Here is a 14,359-nt window from a genome sequence, read left to right on the forward strand (position 1 = left end):
AGTTTTTCCCTTTTTCCAAACCCAGCAAAGTGAGATAAAGAACAAAATTTCATCATTAACAACGAGTCCAACCACAAACAACAACTGATAATGGAGCCCCAATATGCCAATTATTCGAAACACAATCAATGGAGAGATAAAACTATATAACATACCTATAGGACTCGGACACAACGGTATGCGATGCTCAGCTTTTCAAGTGGCGACTTCCGAAATATGGAGGCAACTTGAACGAAATGGCTGTTTCATATTTGTCACATTATTAATTACTTGAAATAAAGCACAACACCAAGTATGAAAAATAGCAACTTAAACCACATAACATATAAAAAACCAATCAGGGAGCCATAACACATCAAAAAATTAATGTATACTTATCACAGTTTGACTTAGCCTGAGTTTTATTGGCTGATTTTGATGCTTACTCACAATGCATCCAAACAATTTCATAGCATTTTTTTTTAGTTGTTTAAGAAAAAATATTCATAGAAAATGGGGAATTGAAATAATGATAGAAAGGCTTTTAATAAATAGATTGTCATATTGGATAACATCCATGAAGAACACACCAAATTCCATTGAAACGATAGAAATTTTATATGGTGTCTTGCCATATCCATAATGAATTAAGATGAAATACTTTCTCCCAAAATAAAAACCAAAAAATACAAAACTCAACCTAACACACAGTATCAAGATTCAAGAGTAATATATACTGTAACATATAATCAGAACATATCACTCGCATTGCAAAACGAGTATATTATTGCATAATTATAGAGTGACTCCACAATCCCAATTAACAAAGATTCTAGAGAGGGAAATAAGAATGATTATCATATGAAAGTATTAATAATGCTAGAAGAGAGAAGTCACATTATGACAAACACAACGAAGACAGTTTTCAAAAGCATTATCATGTAACATTTCTAACGGCCGGAATAGTTCGAACAAAAAAGATTCAGTGAGTTGCAATAGACAGGAAAAGCATTCAAATAATCAAAGTCCAATGCCCATAAAGAGAAAACGAGCAAGCGAGCGAGAATAGGGTTTTACTTACCATGGAAAACGTGAGTGAATGCGAATATGGTGAAGCTGAGAGTGTGAAAGTGAGAACTGGCATTACAAGAAAAAGCAATATTTGTAACAAAAAATATTGTTACAAAAAATCGATATTTTGAAACAAAAGGATTTTGTAACAAAAAAAGGGTCATTGCAGTATGTCCCGTTACAAAAAGTTTTGTAACAAAAAATGGAACTGTTACAATTCAAAGTAATATTTTGTAACAAATTTTTCTGATGCAAAAAACCAAAAATTGTTACAAAAGTGATAATAAATTTTGATCTTCAAAATATTTTTGGTGACAATATATTTTTTCCTATCATAAAATTTTGTTACAAAATATAACTTGATTTTGTAACACTTTTTTCTTTAGTTACAAAACACTATTTATTTTGTAAAATTTTTTAATACAAATTATACACATAATTTGCCAAATTATATTTTTTTAATTAATTAATATATAAACTAATTTACTCAGCAAGTCAACATTTATATAATATATAATAACATAAATAGTTCAAATATCTTTTATTTAACTAAGATTATTTTATAAATCTTCAACATATAAACTTTAAAGTACAAACTAACAAGACACATTGAAGAACCCTAATGTAGATACATAGGACAAGAAATACAAGGAATTATAAATCTCCAAAATGTAATAAGTGCCACACACCATCATGTTCATACAAGTTCCATCATGTATGAACAAAGAATTACAAACTCCATCATATCCATCGAGCTCCTTTCTCATGGAGAAACTTCTAATAAGTACCACACAAGTGCCAAACACCTGAAAAGTTCACCAACCAAAAAACACTAGCTTAAATTCAAATCAAATCAATAATGTTTCAAAGTACAACCCTACTTCTCAAAATTTTAAAAAATTCACAGAGTGCTTCTTATGTTCCAAACTCTAGTGTGGATGCTCTATGGGTCACATTCTTACACCAGATTTGGTTCCAACTCAATCAGGTTAATATGAAACTTTATAGGAATTTCACAAGTTGCTACTACAATAGGGTGCCACAATAAAAAGCCTAGAAAGTGCAATCACTTAGTAAATTCATATAAAAATTATCATATAACTATAAGTTTATGGTGAACTACTAGGGTTTTTAACTTCATACTACAATTAAAACAAGAATGTACAAATTTATTAATTTTTACATAATTTTTGCACAAAAAGCTTATTTCAAAAATCATACAATTTTATCTATTGAACCAAATTACTTGAAACTTCACAGGGGACAACTAGGCTCATAAAATAAACTACTCAAATTAGTTCCAAGTGAAAAGCAATTGCGGTTTGTTATGATCACACAACATTTTCTACCACATGCATCCATCTAAACAAAACAAGACAAATTTGCATACAAAATATTGAGAGAAAAAGTACAAAGTATGGTACCCGTTTTGTTATGTTTCAATTTCAACAAATTAAACCAAACAAATGAATTAAATAAGAAAGACCATATAGTCAAGTGCTAGTTGTAGATAACAGTTCCATAAAATAATACGGAAGTACCATCATCAGTGTTTTCCTTGAAACGTTGACAAAAAGAAATACGCTATTGTCTGCTGCCTCCAAATACCTCACTCGTTTGTCAAAATCCAATAATCGAATGCTCCTCCTATGGTACTCGTTTAAAGAAATTGCTGAACAAAGTCCAATTACAAAAACTAAACAATTCCAAACTCCAATAAGTAATTTTTGCAGAAGTTTCTTAGAGAACATATATACATAGCACACGGATTAAAGCATTCTATGAGAGACATATACCCGATGGAAAATACTTGTTGCAGATATGCAAATATGGGTATGGCTGCATAAAAAAAGAGAATAAAGAAATTAGAGATGCAACTAACAATAGAAAGTATAACTCAATAAGAAACACAAATATCCCCCTTATGGTCAATTTCTTAATAGAAAGTAGAACTCAATAAGCAACTACAATCTCAACATCTGGATCCTTTTCTTTTCGTTCCTTAATAAATCTATAGATAACAAACAAATAAATGCAGAAAATTTTGCTTATTCCTTCAATACTGCATATGAAATTCATGAGTTCTAAAATTGGTTCCAAGTGAAAAGCAATTGCGATTTGGGAGTTATATACACTTAGAAAGTTGACTACCCTTTTTTTAACAGATCTTGGAAACTCATTAATGGTCACATTCTAAAGTTCATAAGCCACTCACCTCAATTCCACTACCACATACATCCATCTAAACAAAACAAGACAAATTTGCATACCTCTATAAAGCAAGTTATCTTAGTGGCTGAAAATTTTTTGGTTATGACAACAAAGCTCCTAAGCAATCTTAGCTGCTCCTCAACTCCCTTAAGCTTGCCCTTCCCTCCTATCCGAAGCTCCTGACGGAAATCAATGACAACAATATTCCCAAAAATTAAAGGAAATCAAAATCAGAGGGGAGAACGCCCTTACCGATAGTGAATCCCAGCGAGGCAGCGCTGTTTTCCGGTGACAGGGGCTCAGTGACGCAACCCCTAACAGCGGCGACGACAGTGACTCCACGAACGGTGACTGGGTGCAACAGGGCGAACAACGCCTCCTCCTTTTTCCTCCGTCTTCCAATCTCCACGCGTCTGTCTCTCCTGTGCATCCTCAGCGTCGTCCGTGATGGGAGATGCGACGGCGGTGGAAGCTGGCAACAACCTGCTCACGATGAAGACGACGACGGCAGCGGCTTCCCTCAGCGATAGAAGAACGCGAACTGACGGCGGCGATGGAGGCACAACGGCTTTCCTTCCTCGCGGAGCTCTTCCTCTCGCTCAACGTCTCCTCCTTCCTGACGGCGACACGACGGCAAGGCGGCAGTGATGCCCGCCGGCGCCGTCCTCCTTCTTCCACCTCTCCTTCTCTTGCTCTCTGATTCCAGCTTCCCCCTTTCTTTTCCTTTCTTTCCCTCTCCATTTTTTCCTTTCTCTTGCTGTGCGTGTGTTTTTGTGTTGTGTGTGTGAATTTGGGGAAAGGGGGTGTGGCGGCTGGAAGGGTTCAGGGTTAAGGTGAGTGAGTGAGTGTGGATAGGGTTAGCATAAAATTAGAGTTAGAATTTTTAATTTGAGAATTAGGGATTGTTTTTGAAAAAAATGTAAAATTAGAAATTTTTGGATAAATTAAAATTTAGTAATCTTAATTAAATAATTAATTTTATCACTTTGATTTAATTATTTTTTGATAAATAATTTTTTGAAAATAAAATTATGAATAACTATAATAAATCATAAATAATTTATTATTTATTTTTTAACAATTAGAGATTTTATCGGTTTAATAATGAGTGTTGAGTTATGATGGGTTTAGGATTTTAGTAGAAAGAAGAAAAAAATCAGAACTTTATATTTTATTTTTAAGGAAGTTTTTAAAAATTTATTTAAATGTAAAAATATGTTAAATTTTAGAGTGGTAATAAAATAAAAAATAATATTTGTTATAAATTTATTTTAAATAAGAGAAGGAAGGTGACCACCAATGAGTTATAACTCAAATGGTATAGTCTTCTCATACTCATCTAAGAGATGCGCGTTCGAATCTTTCTATCTTTAGTATAAAAAGAGAGAGAGAGAAGGAGGGTGACCCAGAAAATGGTAGAATGAAGAGTGAAAGTGAAAATTACAATTAATAAAAATTATATATAGTTTTATAAAAAAAATATAAAATAATATATACCATTTTTAAAAATTAATCATTTAATCTTGAATTTTTTATAAAAATAATTAATTAATACAAATAATATTTTAAAAATTAAAATTTTAAAACAAAATAAAATTATGTTAAAAAGATTTAAATATTTTAAAATAAATTTTTTTAGTTACGAAAATTCTTGTTTTTTTAATAAAAAATAAGGGTAATATAATAATTGTAAATTAATTTTAATTTAAAAATAATTATATAAAGATATTATTTAACTATAAATTCTTAAATTATTTTTAAATAAATATCCTAATTTTAAGAATTAGAGTACTTAAATTAATTATTCTTGAAATATTATTTTATTATTAATTTATAATTATTTTTAAATAATACTAATTAAGATAAAATTGGAGATAATCAAGTTAATTTTTTTATTCACAATTTTAAAGTATTAAATTCAAAAATTTTAAATATTTAAATTAAATTATATAAAATTTTTATATTTTTTTCAATTACTAAAACTTTAAATTATAAATAAGAAAAAACTCGTTTAATATATAAATCTCTAAAAATTAATTTTGAATAAATATAATAAATCATAAATAACTTATTATTTAATTTTTAACGTAATTTTAAACTCAAAGTATCATTAAATTGACTTAAATATTTTTAATAAAATAAATTTTTGAATATAAAATCTTAAATAAATATAACAAATCATAAATAACTCATTATGTTAATTTTCAAAAATTTGAAGTTTTACATTTAATATGTTGAAACAACATTTTTTATTAGTTACAAAAAATCTTTGAATTTTATGACAAATAAATAACTTCTTACAAAAATATTGTATTTTGTGACAAATTAATTTTTTGTTACAAAATATTATAATATTTTGCAACAAAACAACAATTCGATACGAAAGCCAACATAATTTGTAACAAAAGAAATCACGTTGTTACAAAATATTCAAATGTTTTGTAACAAATTTTCTTGTTGTTACAAAATATTCTTATTTTGTAATAATAACTAATTATTGTTATAAAAAAATCATAATTTGTAACAATTTTAAATTTGATACAAATTTTTTGTTACAAATGTTCCATTTTCTTGTAGTGTGGGAATTGCGTTGAAGCCATTGGGTGCCAGAATCGCGCAGAAGAAATAGGGATTAGAGGAAAATGCGTATCAGCGTGTTATTGAAGAAGAGAAGTGCCGGAAAACAACAAAAAAACGCCCCTTTTCTGCTACCTTCCCTTCATCCCTATGCCTAAAACGTAATCTTTTTGCAGCTATTCCCTTTTCCCTTTATCTAAACCCATGAAAATCAGATAAAAATCAAAACTTTCATCCTTAACATCAACTCCAACCACATGCACCAACATATAATGTACTCTCCATATGCCAATAAACGGAAAAATGAAACTAAATAACATACCAACATGAATCAGATACAATGCTATGGCATGCTCCGATGACGAAGTTGTTGGGTTTCTCCTTTCTGCATCTTTTCATTTTCCTGGTTCCTGTGGTTGTGGATGGAATGAAATTGGGGAGAAAAATCTTGATATCTCACTCTATGTAATTTCTTCGTGTTTTCGGATGTTAACTCACTGGATTGAAATTGCATTTTATTTGAATTAAATGTTGATAGAGATTTTTAGGGATTTGATTGAGATGAAACATAAATTAATTTTGGGAATGGAATTAATTACTCTAGGAATGAAGAAGGAGGAAGGGTGATAAGTATGTTATCGATAAGCAAGTGGAGTACACTCTCTTATCATGAGACTGGCATTTAGTTTCTACTATATCTATACTATACTCTTTTTTTTGGCTACGTAGCACTCCCCTTTCAAGAATAAGATGAATTAAGTGTGCAATAGAGTTTTTGAGATTTCTTTGTTCAAGAGAATAGAGAATTTTTTTATTATTACTAAGTAAGAAATTTCTAAATTTTATTGTATTTTAAGTGAGTATTGTTATCAAGCCTATAACAATTAAGTTTGGGGACAAATATCTTTTTAAAGATAGCGATCTAATTACGCTTTGAAACCATAATAAATTAAATTATTGTCATCTTTTACTCATAATTTTTCTAACAAATTTAGAGAGATATTAGTTAAAAATGTCTCAAGATAAAAATATCACATTCAAGGTCATAAATCAAGAATTTATTAAATTGGTTTGTTTTGATCGGACGAATTTCAACCATTGAAAGGATAAAATTATATTTTTTCTTACGGTTCTCAATCTTGCATATGTGACCCAAAGACTATACAAATTATTGATGCCGCTAAAAATGTCACATCAGGAGAGAAGGAAAAGATTATTCAATTGAAGAAGAAATATAATGAAGATACATTTACATATCAAAGTTATATTCTTAACACTTTATCCAACCAACTCTGCAATTTTTACATATCAATTCAATCACCATTGGAGATTTGGAAGTCTTTGGAATAAAAATTATAACACTAAACATCAAGAGACAGATAGATTCATCATATTAAAGTATTTTGAATTTATCATATAATCGATACTATGTCCGTTATTGATCAAATTCATGAATTGCAAATTCTTGTAAGTAGACTTCGTGATCTACAAGTGATCCTTGAGTCATTACAATTTAGAAAAATGATTTTAAATTGTCTTTATCTTGAAATTATTATAGAAAAAAAACTTCTATATTTTAGTGAGTACTTCACAATTGAAAAGTTACTAAGGTATATATGTACAAAAGAGAAAATTTGAAAACATAATGATGCGTATCTTTTTTAAAGTTTAAAGTAAATCATATTGGTGAAGACAAAACCAGAAAAAAGGGTTCTCAAAGGATCTTAAGCAAGAAAAGAAGAAATAAAGAGAGTATTATCATTTCTACGAGAAAAGACATTATATCAAAAAATGTAGACTTCTGAAAAAAGAAGCACCAAAAGTCCAACTTAGTGGAAGAAAAAGATCTAGTTGTTATGATTTCAGAAAATATATAAAATATGCATATTGACATGGTTATAAAACTCAACATGGCAATACAAAAAAATCACTTGAATGGTTGTTAGATTCTAGAGCTACTGTTCATGTTTACAATGATCACACTCAATACAAAAAAATATGAAAAAGTGAATAATAGAGAAGTCTTGATGGGCAATGACAACTCATGCAAAATTTGGATCAAAAAATTATGGAATTAAACTTTACATCTGACAAGAAATTAAGTTTAATAAATGTACATCAGGTTCCAGATTTGAGGAAGAATTTAGTTTCTTTCAGTCTTTTATGTAAGAAATGGTTCAAAATTGTAATGAAATCTGATAAAATAATCTTGCTTAAGAGTGATGTATTCATAAAAAAAGGATATTGTACTAAAGGCTTGTTCAAACTTAGTATTAATAATAAAATAAATGTTTCTTTTTATATTGTTTATTCTTGTGATTTATGGCATAGTAGATTAATATACTTAAATTACAAATCAATTAAATATATACATAATAATAACTATATTCATCTTAGTAACAAGAATTTCAATAAGAAATGTGATATTTATATATAATCCAAAATTACTAAATTTTTTTTCTAAAGTTAAAATAGATACACATTTTCTAGAATTAATTTATAGTGATATTTGTGAATTAAATTACAATATTACTAGAAATAAATACTTTATAATTTTTATTGATGACTGTTTTAGATTTACTTATGTATATTACTTACAACGAATATAGAGGAAGCTTTTAAAATATTTAAGAAATATAAAATAAAAGTAGAGAATATGCATAAAAAGAAAATAAAAATTATTCGTAGTGATAGAGGTGGAGAATATTTTTTTAATGAATTTAAAAATTTCTGTGAACATGATATTGTGCATGAATCTTCTACTCTATATACTCTGTAATAAAATAGTTTGGCATAAAAAAATTGTATCTTTAGTGGATATGGTTAATTTAATGTTATTAAATATAAAGTTGTCTCATAATTTGTAGAGTGAGATAATATTGATAACACGTCATATCTATAATAGGATAACAACAAGATATAGAAAGGTTTCTTCATATGAAATATAGAAAGGACGAAAACCTAATTTGAATTATTTGAAAGCATAAAAGTATTTAGTATTTTATCGAATTCCTGATAAAAAGAGAATTAAATTAGGGTCAAGAGCCATAAAAGGCACATTCATAGGATATGTTCAAAATTTTAAAGCATAGAAAATATTAAATTTCATGTATAATGTAGTTGTTAAATTAAGAAAGATAAAATTTATTAAAAATAGATACATGAATGATTCAACTTCTAACTCAAAATATCTCCAAAATAATACAAATAGTATTTAACAAAAAAATTATTAAAATAATAAATGTCTAAGTGATTAAAAATTGATCATACCAAAAAAGAGATTGAGGATGAGAAAAAAAAAACCTTGGGTCCAGACTTTATTTCTTCTCAAATTATCACTTTTTTTATAGAAAGAACTAGGAATTTTGTAATATTCTCATTATGATGAACATAGAGGGTGATTCTCAAACTTTCAAAGAGCCAATAGTTTCTAGAGACTGCATTTTGGAAAGAAGCAATAAATGATGAAATGAACTATATATTATCAAACAATACTTGAGTTTTAGTTGATTTGTCTATCTAGAATTAAAACCAATAAGATGTAAGTGAGTATTTAGAAAAAAGTATAATACTGATGATTCGCTATAAACTTTTGAAGCAAGGTTAGTGGTCAAGGGGTTTAGACAAAAAGAATATGTAGACTATTTTGATACCTACGCACCTTTAGTAAGAATGACTTATATTAGAACTCTTATAGTGTTAGCATCCATTCACAAATTTTGCATACATCAAATGGATGTTAAAACAACTTTTTTAAATAAGAATTTTAATGAAGAAATTTATATGGAGCAACTGAAAGGCGATGTGCAACAAAAAAAATTATAAATTAGTTAAATGTTTGTATAATATAAAACAAGTGCCTAAACAATGACATGAGAAATTTGATTTGGTAGTGTTATTAAATAGCTTCTCACATAATAGTGCAAATAAATGTATTTACTCAAAATTTACTAAGGGTTATGGAGTAATCACTTGTCTATATGTTGATGATATGTTAATCATCCGAACAAATTTAGGAGGAATTCGTATTACGAAAGAGTATCTAACTTGTAAATTGAAGCTAATGAAGGATTTGAATGAAGTTGATATTATTATGTATAACGGTGCATAAGAATGTAATTGGATTTACTTTAAGTCAATCTCATTATATCTAAAAGGTATTGAAAAATTTTAATCATCTTACAATTAAAGAATCAAAATGATCATAATTTTAAAATGGAAGAAAATATGGGGAGATCTATAGTACAATTAGAATATGCTAATGCTATAAGGAGTTTAAAGTATGCAATAGACTGCACTAGACTTGATATAGTATTTGCTATGTGCAAATTATTAAAGTTTATAGAAAAATATAGCAATCAACATTGGAAAGCTATAACAAGAGTTCTTAGTTATCTCAAAAAAATTAGAAACTTGGGATTACATTATAATGATTATCTCATAGTTTTAAAAGAATATTCTGACACAAGTTAGATTACAAATCTTAGTGATAACAAATTCAATTCAAGATAGATTTTTACCATGGGTGGTGGAGCAATAAGTTAGGTCTCAAAGAAACAAATATATTTTTCACATTGTACTATAGAGAATGAATTTGTAACTTTATCAGCCACAGGTAAAGAAGCAGAATGGCTCAGAAATTTGTTATATGATGTGTAGTTGTGGCCACAATAGGTGACAACTATTTCAATTTTTTGTGATAGTGAATTAACTATATCTCAAGCATATGATAATAAGATTTATAATGGAAACTCTAGACATATAAGTTAGTGACATGATTTTCTGAGGCAACTCATAGATGATGGTATAATTACCATTACTTATGTAAGATCTCTAAAAAATTTAGCAGTTTTTTTACTAAAGATTTGTCAAGAGATAAAAATAAAGAGATTACTACTAAAATAAGATTAAAACCTATTGTTATCAAATAATGGGAATCCAATCTCGTTCTAGTAGATGACTAGTTTTGAGATTTAAAGGGTAACAACAAGTTGTTTATATAATAACTGGAGCACTAAGGTATAGAATTTAGTACTATATAAATAAAGTAGGAGGATGAGTTTTCTTAATGGATTAATAATATTATTTATCAAAGGATTCTACCTATATGAATCACTACAAGAAATATCGTTAAAATCGACAGAAAAATCGACGGTGCAACATGTCACTTTTAAGCTTGTCAATTTTTCAAAAATCCAATAAAATTGACGGCATGTCAAATCGTTGATAAATTTTAAATAAAATTGACAATCTTTTCGTCAATAATATTAGGTTAAGATTTTTCCATACTCAGTAAAAACGACACACTTGCCGTCGATAATATTAAATAAAATCGACAAACAACTGTCAAATTTGGATTTATTAAAATTGACAAAAAACCATCGATAATATGATTAAAATATTGACAAGTTCTTTGTCTATATTTTGGTTTCTTTTGTCTATTTTGAATTTAAAAAGCGACAATGTCGTCGTCGATTTTAATAGCTATATTTTTTTAATCATTTGAAAAATAATAGACAATTAAATATTAAATAATGAGACAAATAAACTTTAAAAAAATAAAATTTATAATAAATATTAAATAATAAATTTACATACTTATCAAAATAATAATAAATAATTCTCTAACTTAAAGATTTAAGACATGATAAATACTGAACTCCACTAATAATACAAAATATTCAAAATAAAGTAAATAATCCTAACTAAGATCCAGGCTACAACACAAGGTTGAATCATCAAGGTCATTTCCTAATTAAGCTAGCTAACTTTTCATCAATTCCACTGCTGACCTAGTATAACAAGAAACAAAAAAAAAAAAAAATTAGTCATGACCAATTGCAAAATTCTTACTATGCTAAAATAGCACAACCAGAAACAAGAAGACAAAGTGACACACCACTAAATCCTGTTGATATCTTTCTTCTAGTGATCTAACTCCAACTCAAATTCTTACACATCAATTACAATTTAGTTTCAATTTTGGACTGAAATTCGCCAAATTGCTAACTTTCAAATTACGAAATTCAATATAATCTAAAACTAAAGAAACGAAGAGATTGCCAATACATGAAACATCCTGAGAGCTGGATTATCAACACAATGAAGATTGCAACAAGCATTTGTACAACTAACATTCTGTAATGAAGTATATTGAATGAAAATAAAAGCATTGTCCGAAACTAGACAAGAATGGAACAAGCATGTACAAATTTGTCCATTTCCTTCAAAAGACACAAACCCACTTTCTTTATATAAACATTAGCATATTATACATTTAATTAATACAAACATTATAGAGGGAGGTACTAATAAAGATTATTAATTATGTAGAATACCTAGAGACTAGAAAGTGAGATAAAGCGTTCAAGAAAAATCTAAACAGAATGCATAACTAATTAACCAATAGTGGTCCATTTATATTAATAGGGAAGCTCATAGGTGTGTAGCGTATACAACATACTATTATAGAAAGTGGCAACCAAGATGCTAATAATTTCAAACACATCATTAGTGACATTACAATAATAAATAACTGATACCTAAAAGTTTTCCATCACATGCTAATGTCTTAGTTGTTGGCAAGGTTATTTCTTGAACAATACAATAATAGATTGGTGGTACCACTTAGCAAACATAATAGATTATTAGAGTATTAGTGATTCTTACTCAGCACACTCACTGAGCTTGCCAAAACTTTGGCTTTCCACAATCTTCAGAATCAAGGACTTGTTCTCATCCAGGTACTGCATGAATTCAAAAGAATGATATCATACGATATAAATGCAGCAAAAATAGAAGCAAAGGAGAGAAACAAATAAAATAAAACGTCATTGTTAGTTGCTACTGTGTGTGTTATCTATCTAGTATTTTATCTCAAGATACATATAATAAAGTGTAAACAACATGGAAGAATAAAAAAGGCTTTTAAGATATGTGATGTAACAAACTATTTTTTTCCACTTTTTCATATTGTTGTATTTATGAAGTAGCTGTCCTATTATTAGAACAAATTACTCCATTAGTAAAAAGATTATAACTTCAAATCAATAATAATAATAATAATAATAATAATAATAATAATAATAATAATAATAATAATGAAGGCGGTATGTCAAAGATATATAGATACGGTTAATGATGATGATGATCGTCTATGTTTGGATTCAGATATGATCTACACTGAAGAGTGAGAGAAGGACACGTTATATATATGTAAAGATATGAAGCAAGGGTGGTGGGAGGTGGTGGAAAAGAAAGAAAGAAAGAAAGGGGGGCAAGAAGGAACAAGATCTAGAAAACAAAACCAATACCAACAAGTAGTAAGTGGTAACAGAAGCTGACAATGAAAAAGAAGTTAGCAGAAGCAGAATAAAGAAGAGAAAGAGGTACTATTTATTAAAAGAGAAAGCACAACACAAGACCAAAAGTGGCATACAAAGAAAAGACCCACCAAAGCTGAGACAAAACAAACCCTCCTGAGACTGAGCCGCCTTTACAGAATCGAAGGAGAGCAGTGACGGGTAGCACGCTGTGACGGCAAGCGCATACCAGAAGCAGAACAAGGCCAAAAGGGCTGAAGGGAAGCTAATTTAGACTACACACATGCTCATCATTCTTGCGAAAATAGCCATCAACCTAGCATCACAAGCTTCCCCAACAATTCCCAATATATTTGAAAACAATGCATTCAAATAGAAAGAGAAAGAAGCAGAGAATATAAGGACAAACCAGAAGACAAAAAAACACTAATGTCATTTTAGATTTTTCTATCACTAATCTGGCATTTTCAACATTATTCAAGTCAATGTGCTGAAATTCTTAAACTCAAAAGACATAACATTTTTAATCCATAATCTTATCTATCCAATGCTAAATGTTACAAACAACCAACAATAACATGAAAGCTGCTTTTCTGAAATACATTTCTACAAAGCTAAATTTGGCACAAGTTGAAGGAGAATCATCACTCCAGCAAGCATGAATAGAACTCTCATTAAAAGATTTGGCTTAAATGAATCTAAAATAACATTAAATAACATGAACAACACCAAGATCAGCAACACTTTAATATAGAGTTCAAAGTTCGAACAACAGCTTACATCTGTTCAGCTCCTCTTAAGTTAGTCACCTACAAGCATTAAACAGCAGTCCAAATAAGCATCAAGCTGGAGAATATTTAATCTGAAAAAAGCAGGAATGGAGAGAGCATAATAATGGAAAAATAAATGCAAAAATATATGCCAAATGTTTGAAGAACAAATACTTACAAATTTTGGGGAAACAAGAGCTCTGAAAGAGAAACAAGACAATGGAATTTGGAAGTTCGGTAACAGTAACTGAAAAAGACACCTGGTTCTTGTGGGCTCGATTGAGAGAGAGAAGACGCGTAAGAGAGACTGGAAAAGGACCAAAGTAGGAGGAGCGACTGCGGCAACAGAGAGAAAGAACGACGGCGGCACGGCAGCAGCGGAGCGATAGCGGTGCGAGCAAGAGGAGCAACAGTGGCGCGAATGTGAGG

General features: G+C 29.0%; 1 protein-coding gene across 1 annotated transcript; it reads right to left on the minus strand.

Annotated features, from left to right (window-relative positions):
- Positions 1–1,646: 1,646 nt before the first annotated feature.
- On the minus strand, positions 1,647–4,045 carry LOC148544220 (uncharacterized). Its single transcript, XM_088498202.1, has 5 exons — positions 3,514–4,045; positions 3,321–3,427; positions 2,847–2,889; positions 2,592–2,722; positions 1,647–1,856 (listed from the first exon to the last, which is right to left on the minus strand). The coding sequence occupies exons 1-5, from the start codon at positions 3,689–3,691 to the stop codon at positions 1,647–1,649; spliced, it is 669 nt and encodes a 222-aa protein (XP_088354328.1). The 5' UTR covers positions 3,692–4,045.
- Positions 4,046–14,359: the final 10,314 nt, after the last annotated feature.

This window comes from Arachis ipaensis, chromosome B9 (assembly GCF_059453495.1).
Source record: "Arachis ipaensis isolate K30076 ecotype BB chromosome B9, ASM5945349v1, whole genome shotgun sequence".
NCBI classification, from domain to species: Eukaryota; Viridiplantae; Streptophyta; class Magnoliopsida; order Fabales; family Fabaceae; genus Arachis; species Arachis ipaensis.

What these genes read in the sequence shown, in the direction of transcription:
- LOC148544220 (XM_088498202.1), bottom strand. Translation starts at nt 3,691, where the DNA reads ATGCACAGGAGAGACAGACGCGTGGAGATTGGAAGACGGAGGAAAAAG. An exon ending in AGATAACTTGCTTTATAGAG is followed by an intron (nt 2,890 to 3,320) that starts GTATGCAAATTT and finishes TTTTTTATGCAG; the next exon opens with CCATACCCATATTTGCATAT. An exon ending in CAAGGAAAACACTGATGATG is followed by an intron (nt 1,857 to 2,591) that starts GTACTTCCGTAT and finishes TGAACTTTTCAG; the next exon opens with GTGTTTGGCACTTGTGTGGT.